The 12,243-nt window shown below is 38.5% G+C and overlaps 1 protein-coding gene across 3 annotated transcripts in view; it reads left to right on the top strand.

The window, feature by feature from the left end:
* grik4 (glutamate receptor, ionotropic, kainate 4) overlaps positions 1–12,243 on the top strand; it is a 464,566-nt gene that overhangs the window by 283,172 nt on the left and 169,151 nt on the right. For all 3 annotated transcript variants that reach the window (XM_067450733.1, XM_067450732.1, XM_067450734.1), the window contains exons 4-5: positions 2,489–2,653; positions 10,558–10,655. In XM_067450733.1, the coding sequence (XP_067306834.1) occupies positions 2,489–2,653; positions 10,558–10,655 (263 nt within the window). The remainder of the gene's footprint in view (positions 1–2,488; positions 2,654–10,557; positions 10,656–12,243) is intronic.

The raw sequence follows: 12,243 nt of genomic DNA, 5'->3' as shown, positions 1-12,243 counted from the left end.
CCAAATTCTTTATTTAATTTACTAATTGTCTTTATTTACCTCCAAAAAAAAGTAATATAATAATTTTGAAAGAAAAGTACACACACAGTTGAATAAAACACACAACAATGCAAACACATTGCTGCACATGCATTCCTGGATAGCATCAAGACGCACCAAGACAAGGACAATGCTGGTCATACCATAACTGTCAGCCCTGGTATTCATGTACATTACATAATGCGTTTCATGCCCCGGCACACGCTGCTGCTCACCATCGATTCCTCTAAAAGGGTCAGCAGCTAAGCCAAGAATGGAAGATTGAATAGAACCTCGGCTGCAGCGGACCTCCACACTGCTCTGAGTCTCATTCTGCAATGCCTTTAAAATGTCATTGCCCCGCAACAGATCTCCCTCTCTGATATTTTTACCCTGCGCTAGGATTCCATTTAGCTCTGGCAATTCCAGTTTCTTGCTTTGACATCTACATTTGTGACCGCGGATTGGGGACAAGAACAGAACCCCAGGGCTCAGCACGGGGCCAGTGTTTCCATTTGGCGGTCTTTGTTGTGAGATTTGGGGGTAAATGCTGGGAGAATTGCCCAGTTTGAGCTTTCTCCACTTGTGTTGTGGGAACAGCCTTTTGCTGTTGGCTGTGACAGAGAAGAGGGGGTGTGGGAAGATTATTTAGCTTAGTGTTGGAGATGGACAGTTTCCTGTATGGGCAGCCTGTACAGAAATGACCATCTTTTCTTGTAATCTTTTTCTTTTTTGTAGATGATGACCATTTTAATGTAAATTAATGTATGCTGTAGTAATGCATTTCCCACGGACATTCACCATGACAGGTATTACGGATGAGAAAATCTCTGTAATTAATGTGACTTTGCCCCAAATGTGACAGTGCATTAATTTATAAATGCTTCTTTTCTTTTAATAGCCCCTGTGAGTTTGTGGGAAAGACAAAACTTTATGTTTTCTCCTTGCAGAATGCATTATCTTAAATTGGACCCATGTATATAGTAACTTAATTGCTTTTTACCCAAAAGCACATTAAAATTGCAGTGTGCATCTTAACTGCCATCACTGCTCTGCCGCAAGCGAATACGTTTAATCTCATTTACAACATACCGCGGATCTCCATTTACCATCTCTAAACAAACATCTCAATATTTATGGCAGTCTTAAGTGGATTGTTATTTATAATGCCATTTTTAACAGGAGGACCCTCATGGCTGATTCAGTCTTGTTTGAATTAAACCATTAAAGCATTCTGAATCACGGCAGTTTCATTTATGAATTATGAAATTTGTTTATTTCTTTCTTTATGACTGTACAGTCTCAGATTAAGAGGTTTGTGCTTACTTCCACTGCAATATTTATTAACAAGAGCATGAACTCTTCTAGCTTGCTGTGCTTGTCAGGGTTTGACAACTGGCATTGAAAAAAAATCTGTATAATCTTGCACAGTTCAATCATGTCACATAATCACTGGAGAGCTAATTATGTGTTAGCTTAAAAAATGGTGGCAAAATAAACCATTTTAATATGCCAGCCTGGCAGGTAACAGAAATATCACACAGATAGTTTGAAAATAGGTTGACGTGATTCATCACAAGTGACAGAAGCTCACCTATAGTTGTGTTGATGTGATGTCAGGGGCTTGCATGAAGCTTTCTTTCTGCAGTTTTGTATAAAAAGCAGCACTTCTGTTATAGAAACAGTATGAGACATCATTAGTCTGTGTCGGACCTGCGCTGTAACCTCTATGGTGTGGGCTACGCGTCGATTTTCACTTGTACTTCTGCATCGTTGTCTGCGTTGACACATGCAGAGTGAGAATGTGTATCCCTAAGGGAGGGTTTCTGGCAGACCAATCACATCGTGTAGAATTGACGGCCTACAACGTAGCTACGGCGCACACTCAACGTAGAAGTATAAATTGGGCTTTAGTCACGTCAAATATTACTGGGATAAAAATGTAAATGGTATTTGCTTTATATAGTGTAGATTTTAATATCCCTGAGCATCAGATACTGGCCTTGGCATATATTGTTGCTAAGCTTTAAGTCAACTCACCATGGACTAGACATATTCGAAGCAGATTGAACATATGTCTTCACGAAAATGGGCGTACTTACACTAATAACCCCTGTGACTATAAACATAGTGCAAGGATATTGCCTATTTACTTTACAACATTCAGTTATTCTATAGCCTACACAAGCAAAACAACTATATGGAGCACTTGTGTCGATCTCATAACAAACCTGTCAAAGAACAGCATTAATCTTGTCTATTGTAAGCGAAGCGGAGAATGCACTTTTAATATGCGTACATATCGACCCAGGCACTCTTGTTCCTACATCCCCATGATTCCTCATTGTGTTGAATGATTTGTGTTGCTTATTGAAGACTTCTTAATCTCTTTTGTCACAGATCTATTTGTCAGAATGTCTGTTTTTCTCACTTTCCGGGTCTCTCTCTGTCTCCTTGAACTATGTTCCAGCTGCCATTCTTGATGACCCAATGGAGTGTAGCCGCGGGGAGCGATTGGCCATCACTCTGGCGAAAGAAAGCATCAACCGTTCCAGCAACCGCTCCACCACAGGCAAACTGGAGGTGGACATATTTGAGCTGCTCCGAGACAGTGAATACGAGACAGGAGAAACTAGTGAGTATTCATATGTATTATATCATTGCAGAGGTGCGCTCAGTAATTTTACATTCAGTGCAATTCAGTATCATTTCCATACATCACACCTTAAGAAATGTATCATATTATATATCATATATTATATTATATTTTAATATATAATATAACATTATATTGCAGTATATATTCAGTTAAATAAAATATAAAAAATACATTTAAAAGAATACATTTCTACAGTGAACAAGCAGTTATAAAACAAGATGCATGTTATATTGGTCTGATCGATGCTGTTAACCTCATAAATATGCAAATAAGAACATTAACCCAGGTTTACAAGTGCACATGGTAAAATCTCACAACCTTATGCCCTGGAATTAATTACTTACCCACAAGAAAGTATGAGTAATGGGAAATATCATGAACGATTTTCTTCAGGCAGGATCACAATCCACGATCTTATCATCAAGTCTTTTACATGTTGGACTTTTTTGCAAGTCACTGACCAATACAGCCAATCTAATTTACCTATTTTAAAAATGTTTCCTTAGATGTTAATACAATTAAAAATAAAAACAATTACCATTTAGGTCAAAGTTAGACTTATTTTATTTTATAATTTTATCTTTGTTATTCAAAATGAGAAAAAGATGAAAAAGATATAATATGACAAATACACTATAAGGTACAAATTAAATTAACTGTTTTTTTTCCAGCTACCGTAGGTGTATTTAACAGGAGCAAGTAGTTAAATACATGTAAAAAAAAAAAAAAAAAAAGAAAGCACTACATTAGACCTCACTGTATGAAAAAAATATACACTGATCCCTATTAAAGCTAGAAGTCATTCAGTCAAGAGCAGTGAGTGATTCTCTATTCTGTATTTTGTTGTTTGATGCACACTAACAGCACAGACAGCAGCAGGTTTATCTGACTGCTATCACTTTAAGTATTAAATGTGCAGATCTAATATACTGACATGCAAAACATCTAAACTATTTACATTCACTTGATATAAATACATTTTTATGTAAACCATGTGTGTATTTGACAGTTTAAGCACAATAAGACAGAAAGGAGACAGGCTTTTAGTGTGCATGTGCTTCGGGTGTATGTGATAAGAACAGCATGTGAATAAAACGTTTAATCCTACCCTACCTACCCCTGCGTTGCTAAACATGTGATATGAATGTCTGTGTTGCAGGTAGTGTTGTGATAATGGGCTGATAGAATGTGCGCTGTAGCACAGTAATAGGATCTCTCTTCAAAAACAGATAATGGAGACAATTTAATCATTTATGATCTAGTTTAAAGGGATGGTTCACCCAAAAATGAATATTCTGTCATCAGTTACTCACCTTCATGTCATTTCAAAACTGTATGACTGAAAGAAAGAAAGATTCTCAGGGTTGAAACCTCATGAAGGTGAGTAAATTATGACAGAATTTTGGGTGAACTGTCCCTTTAAACTATTAAATTTAGGTGCTTAATAAAAGTAGGGTAGAAACTGTAGTGCAGCATTTTCTTACTTCATGCATTTGTTTTACTTTAGTTTGAACATTTTTGTGATGCTCTTTGGTTTTAACTTTCAGAGCTGCCCTTTAGCTTCACAACTTGAATAATGATCTCTTAACTGTGGGGGTTTTATTCAGAGATTGCAGGTATTATAATGATTCACAGGAAGAGGCAAATTGTGAAATAATTGTGTCCTTACGAGGGCATTTCTCCTGCAAAACATGCAGTACTTAATAACACAGCAAAACTGAGTTTTGTATGTACTTGTTTTCTTTTATATCTTTTATATCTTATATATTTTTCACATGGATTTTTAGTATACCATTGAATAATGATTGAATACATAAGCTTAATCAACAAAATATTGTTTATTTATTTCAGTCCAGCAGACCAGCGCAATGTTTGCCATTAAGTGTATCAAAAGCATATTTGTGATATTTGAGGCTCGATGTGCTGCAGTGATACGCAGATTCCTTGTTGTATAGCTTGCACACAACCATGCTCTTGTTGACCCTTCCATCCTTTCGTTTTTTTAAACAAAATTTCCCATCCACGGGGCCAAGCAAAGCGGTCTCATTAGCTTCTTCGTTCATGTTCACTATGGTTTGTTGTTGTCGTGACTCGTGAGCATAGACAGTAAAAGAAATGGACAGAGCGATCCCATTGACTTCAACGGCGGAAAAAAAAGGCCAATCAGAGGCACTCACTTCCTGATGGCTGAGCGAACTGCGCAGGCTCAGACTGAGCTTGACGATGTGACGTAAGCAACCTGTCTGACAGTTGTAGGTCTTCTAGTAGTTGTGGAAAGTGAAATCTGAATCACGTTGTTTTAATATTTTCTCCCGTTGCTTTTGGCTCACTATGGGCTTCTCCCCATTCTTCTCCCTTGACTTCATCAGACTTTATGTTTCCACGTCCCCCCGACTGTCTCATAGACAGTAAAAGATTGCTTCTGAGCGTCTCCTCCTGTCTATACGGTAATTTCGGTATTTTTACAAAAACAGCTTCTACGGGGCGATAGTGTAAGATACAAGGTAATGGAGCCTTTTATGCATTGTCGTGTTTCTTTATAAATAAACAATGGACAAATGGAGTCTTTAAACGCCTCAGATGTAAAGTTATCCACTGTCAAAGTGACTAAATGGGAGTCAATGGGATGCTAACAGCAGGTGATGGCTTGGTTAGCAATTCCACCCTATGGGTGGAACGCTTTCCGGGTGTTAGATTACCCCCTTGCTCGTGAGCTCTAGTTGGTGTTCCAGTATAATCGGTCCGTCGAAACTCATTCAGTGAAAAACGTTCCGCGGTGCAAAAATAAGTGTGGTTAAAATTATGTTATTTATTTTTTTGCGTAATTAATTATTAAGATTAAAAAAATTAATCTTAATTAACGCGTTAAAGTCCCGGCCCTAGTGCATATGTATGTTACCAGCAATGTGTGAAAAGCAGGTATTGTATAGAATGCCTAGGGAATATATACCCTGGATCTACCAGACTCTCGTACATAAAATATAAAAACGTGCCTTTATTGGCATTGAATATGTTTTTGAAACTACAACATAAAGTAAAGGATGTTCTTACATTTTACGTTATTGCCGTTGAGCTACATGTTGCAGCAAGGAAGGCTAGATTGGCATTTTGAATGGCACTACACTTTCTTCCTGTTCCGACATCGTGACACAGCAACCGTCCGGGAACAATAGGGACAAGCCTCTGTGGCAGGAGCTCACGTGTTTCGCTACCAGCACGTCATCGCCAAACAAAGACCAAAGCGTGAGCAGCAGTCCATACTCTGTCGGCTGGCCCTTTAGCATTGTAAAGAATACCTAGGAAATTTGTGAAATATAAACCGCTGCAGACTTTGCCTACAAACTTCAGGCATTCTATATATTCCCTAGGCATTCTATTACAATGCCAGATTTCACACATTGCCGGTAACATATATTTTCCAGCTTTTGTAATTACCTATATACATGTATAATTATTGTGTCTGTCAGTTTCATCTCTCCATGTTCTTGGCTGGTAACAGAGGATTTAACAGATTGTCTGTTAAAAACGGGGACCATTATGTGATGGCAATTAAATTAAAAGATTTTAACTCATCAGTTCCGTCATAGTCATGATATTTTCTGAGTCAATAGGTATGCAGGTATTTATTGGCATTTTTTTTTCCCTTGGTTATGAGGGAAGTCACTCTCAAGTCACTCTCAAGCCAGCAAATACCAAATAAACAAATGAACACAATAGAAGATGGCTTAGTCAGACATTTTTAGCACAATTAAACTTCAATAAGAAATGATGTTCATTTGATCTGAATTGCTTTTGATTTCACAAATGTACTTTCTTGATTAGTGACCTAGAAATTTGAAAGCAGAATCTGAAATATATATATATATATATATATAGAGAGAGCGAGAGAGAGAGAGAGAGAGAGAGAGAGAGAGAGAGAGAGAGAGAGAGAGAGCATAGAAACTGTGCCGAATCTCAAATATACTTTATTATACAACACACCATTTGGTTTTACATTTTGCAAAATCATAAATCTTTCTGTTTAATTCCAGGTTTAAATTCCATTTTGAATGCCAGCTCAGACTTTTGAACTTCATTCTGCCTTTAAAATGGAAACCGTCAATCAACGGGTTTCGAACGAGTAGAGCGACTTTTACTTTAACAGCTGCCAGTCAATCTTTTTGTGCTTTTCTTACTCTGAGGCCCTAAAGGTAATAATGCTCCCCTTATGAATCCTGAATCAAATATTGTTGGAGAGAACAAAATAGAGTTGCTCACTCGCAGAGGGATATTAAACATGAATGAGGTTCATTGTTGTCAATGAAAGTAGACGACACTAAAATCAGTAGAAGACAAGCTGTAATTTAAACAATCAGAGCTGTTGAGACACAGGATGAAGAGCCACTCGTGGCTTCCCTGAATGGGCGTAAGAAACAGCACCATTAAAACACCCCACCTAATAGATATAAACATCTCTCTCTCTCTCTCTCTCTCTCTCTCTCTCTCTCTCTCTCTCTCTCTCTCTCTCTCTCTCTCTCTCTCTCTCTCTCTCTCTCTCTCTCTCTATACGGTAGGTTGCACAAACCTGCTAATTCAACATTGTAATAGCTTGCAGTATGCAGGATTGGACTAGAAACGGATCAGTGACACTCCCAAGAAGGGAGAATTGTCACACCGCCGCTACCTGCCCTACTATACTCCCGTCTAAAATCGCTGAAGCCTGCATCTTCCCACATCCCATATTGTGTGTGTTTGTGCGTGGTCTGCATACTAATGTGTGTGATCTGAAGTGAAGAGAGACGTACTGAAACCAACCATAATCCATGGTGCTTACTCAATCCACATGGATTCATTGTCCTTTTCCTGACCAGCCGTGCAGGAGGGTCATGCCAAAAGATTATCGGTCATAAATGTGAATCACCTGACCCTTGCGACTCATAGTACACACTAGGGTTGATTACTACTTACCTTATGATCTGTGCGTGCAAGACGAAGAACAGATGTGCATTGCTGAGACGGCTGTAAATTAGATTAAGATGGCAATGTTAACAGACTAACAGTTACATAATGCTTCATTTTGCAAAGAATGTTCAGAACATTCAGGACTTTGCACAGGTGTCAGACACAACAATCCATAGTGCTTTACTCAATGCCTCTAGACTAGATTATCTGTAAATGTTGGAGAAAATGTCACACCCACGGACCGTTGGCTGAACGTCTTGTGCATATGGCACACTTTTCCGGAAACGCTTCAGGAGTTTCAAAGTCGTCATCTGATTTGTGTGTGCTGCGTTTTTTAACGGTCTTCCTAGAAACAAATGCTGAGACACCAAACCCCCTCGTGGTAGAAGAACGCTGTGATGTTTACAACTAAGCGATTATCAGGATCGACTAAATGCTGGACTTTCAGAAGTATGTGTAGTTCACTCTATTGTTGCAGTAAACTTACACAAAGTTCTTGAATTAATCATTTATAGAAGCACGCCGGTCTATTATTCGTCGGCCTGTTATTGCTGGGACATTGACTTTTTTATATAAATTTTTAGGCCCATAAACATGACGAGGAACAAAACTAACTGTGATTGGTTGCGTTACATGTCAGTCAAGCATCCTCTTAGGAGGTCCTTGACCAATGAAAGCTGCAATAGAGTCCAGACCTTCTGCTGTCGGCTCCCCAGGTGCCGCAGCCAAAATGGCTACCCTTTGCTCCAGGTGTGTGACTCACGGTGTGAGTGTGTAGTGTGCATGTGTGTGTGTTCACTACTCCTAATATGTGTGCACTAATGCACTAACTTGAATGGGTTAAATGCAGAGGACTAATTCAGAGTATGGGTTACATTCACGTGTCTCTTTAACTTTTTTATTTTTGCTGAGGGATACCCCCCCCCCCCCCACACACACACACACACACTTTTTTTTGTTGTTGATTCGATTACATTTAATTACTTTCAAAGGGATAGAAAGTTCCCATTATTAAATGCACCTATTATAAAGCCATAGCATAGTATAGTATTTATTTTGTGAAGAAGTAACAGATGGTACTGAGCTACAATGATTTGTGTTTAGTTGTATAGAAAAGTTATTTTGCGAAGGCCCCAGCCTTCATCTGAATCCTAGGGAAGTACTGTGTTAAAAAAAAATCAGGCCCCAATTGAAAATTTTCTAGTGAATGATCACATCTAAATTTTTCAGTTGGCCAAATAATTTTGATTCAAGTTTAATTAACAGAAAATCATTTTGGCCAACTAAACAATTTGGATGTGATCAGTCACTAGAAAATGTTCAATTGGGGCATGAATTCTTTCCTGGTGAATGGACAGGGCCAACCTGGTGGTGGTGGGGAGGATGGAGGGGAACATCAGCGTTATCAACTGTGAACATAAAACTGAGAGTTTAGTGCTTATATACTACCGGTGTGAAGCAGTGATTGGCCAGACTTGAAACTAGAACTTAGAACTTCAATACACAAATGTTTTTTATATATCTTTGATAAACGGCATTTATTAAAATGCTATTCACAGTAAGATGCAATGGTTCTTTTAATAAATGTTCACTGAAAGTTTTTTTGGGAACCCTAAAAAAACCCTTTGTTCTTCTATGGCATCGCTGCGAAAAATCCCTTTTTGAATCTTTATTTTTATGATATGTATTTCTCAAGCCATATAGTAATCATATTAATGAAAGTAAATCATGAGATTAATTGTCATTTATTATTTTAAACTATTAATTTTAATATTTACTATTTAGAGGAATACCAATGCATGCAAAGCAAGGTTGATAGGCCTTCATGAGGGGATCTGTCCAGCTACATTTGATTGAGAGAACAGTTGACCTACAAAATGAACACTAGTGTACTCTAGTAGCAGTGTGTAGTTATCCTAAAAATGCTGCTCATCACCATTCAGGGCAGTGCGGAGATGTGCTTGCAATTTATTATGGGGGACGAGTAGCAGAGGTTTTTACCGGTGTCTTATTTGCTTTGGTTACTATGGGATTGAGTTGAAGAAATCTCTGTGTCTTCTGGTGCTTTGTAATCACTCTGTTTTCCATATAGAACCCTCCTCTTTTTCCCAGCATGCCCTGCTTAAGTGGTCAGAGCACCAATATCTGGCTTATACACTACCCACGCCATCATAATTAAAACAGAAAGAGATTATAAACCCATGTGAAATGACACACTGTTAGAGTTCAGACCGATGCCCTGTGCGTGTGCTGGAGAGTCAGAAACAAATCTATCTCTCACTCCTCCTCCTCCTCCTGCACCTAATCGCAAATATAATTTCAGGACACACTTCACTCAAAGGTCAGTTAATAATAAAATGTAATTTTGTGTGAGAGACTGAAAAAGAGCAGATTAATAACGGTGCTAAGCCTCAGATAGGCTAGATTTTGATTATAGTGAGCTCTTTAAAAAGCTTCCTTAAAAGGGAATTATTTGAGTTTTGCTAGTAATTTTAGAACACATTGAATGGATACCAGGGGTCAGGTTTTGGCTGATTAGCGAGGCCCATTATCCCCTGCTGGTAGATGGAGTAACTGCACCATCTGGACCTCAAAAACATATTTCTCTATTGAAGGTTGTTCCGAAGTAGCTGTGTATTCTAATGTGATGCCTCTGTTTGCAAGCCACATATAAACTGCAATTATGTCATTATATTATAGCAGATGAGTGCCTAATTTTTTCTGAAGATTTCAAATCATCTGCGCCAGCCCGGCCACTGGCATTGAGATGAATGGGTATGCTAAAAGACCCATTGTACTCTTTGCTTTATCTGGGTATTATAGACTCCCATCCTTGAATGAAAATGGGGCAGCGACACTCTTGGCATCTTGCATCTTGCTTTCCTTCTGCTCTCTGTCTGTAATAAATGACAGTTGGTCTTTCCCTTGCCTATTGACAGTGTGCCAGATCATGTCCAAGGGGGTTGTGGCGGTCCTGGGCCCCTCTGCCAGCCCGGCATCCAACTCCATCATCAGTAATATCTGCGGTGAGAAAGAGGTGAGTGCTGGCTTTGGCTCTCTTTTGTCATCAGTGCAACATACCAAAGCCCAGATCATATTATCAAGTAATCATTCATATCATTACTGTAATGACCGGAGTGTTCAGCGACATGCTCTAAAAATGATCCCTAAACACAAGTGACGAACACAACGGCCAAACGGCGAGCGTTAGGCTGTGACTACAATGTGCAGCTCTAATTAATAAATACATAAATGGTTATTGACACATCGTGCTCACTGTTCTGAAGTCAAACTTTCCTACAAGCATTTGTTCTGCCATCTGCAAACACGAACAGGGATGCGGACACACAAAGTTAATTACTAAGGGAAGAAATTAAATAACGTGGATTAACACAGAATTTATATTGATTAATTGTCGCCAGGACGGAGACTGAATTGTTTGAAGCAGTTTCCCACTCCGTCAGACAGTAAATGGAAACTTTTGAACACAGAGAATGAAAAGAAAGCTAGAAGAAGTGGAATATTTATCTTCAGTCACTTGAAACTGCAAATTGCAAACTTCAAATGTTAAAAGGATAGTGCACCCAAAAATAAAAAATATCCCATGATTTACTTACCCTCAAGTCATCCTAGGTGTTATATGACTTTCTTCTTTCAGACGAATACAATCTGAGTTACATTGCAAAATGTCCTGGCTAATCCAAGATTTACTAATGGCAGTAAATGACAGCCTGAAATTGTAAGCTCAAAAAAGTGCATCCATTCATTATAAAAGTAATCCACAGGGCTCCGGTGGATTAATAAAGGCCTTCTGAATGGAATCTATGGGTTTGTAAAACACTTACGCTATGTCTGACGTCATCATTGCAGCAGTTTTGCTTTTTCCATAAATTGAATACAGAATACGGTCTGCCGGAAGCTAGATTTTTGTTTTTGGAAGAGCCAGTTTTTTTTTTTTTATATTACTTCAGTTGTCTTCCTTTGTACACCTAGGATGGCTTGAGGGTAAGTAAATCATTGGGTAATTTATGCATATATTTGAATAGATTTAAAGTCAACTTATAATGTTGTCGCAAACCTCCAATTCTAAACAGTCTAGCATGGGGCTGATGTGATATTATATGTGGATTTTCTTCCAAAGCAGCAGTCAGAGGAATATATTACTATCACACAGGTAATGAATAATGCAGCTTGAAACAAGTTTACTGTGCGTACTCAACTGACTAAGCATCACTCCTTAATGTCTTCATAATTCATAATCAGTGGCAACTCGCCTTCCAAAGTGAGCAACGAGCATAAATATTCATAGTCACATCTTATAAATGACTGCTTAGGTCATAGATGAGGGCTTGTGTAATGAAAGTTTAAACGTTTACATCAGCTGTAATATACCTCGGTGAATATTTATAATGCTGACATTTTATTTGTTTTCAGGAGCTGTTATTTGTCTTGCCCCTGTGTGATGCAGTAGGTCAGGGTTTGGTTAGGGCTGTGGAGATTGTTAGCTGCTTTGGGATGGTGAAATGGGGGTCAGATACTCTCTGTCCTCTGTCTATGGGGAAAGGTCATTGTGCTCCTGTTATTGTATTTAAAAAAATAGTTTGTCTATCTCTAATGGTCTAAAT

This window comes from Pseudorasbora parva, chromosome 8, assembly GCF_024679245.1.
Source record: "Pseudorasbora parva isolate DD20220531a chromosome 8, ASM2467924v1, whole genome shotgun sequence".
NCBI lineage: Eukaryota > Metazoa > Chordata > Actinopteri > Cypriniformes > Gobionidae > Pseudorasbora > Pseudorasbora parva.
The sequence above is the reverse complement of the archived record's forward strand: the minus strand, read 5'-3'. Positions and strand labels throughout refer to the sequence as shown.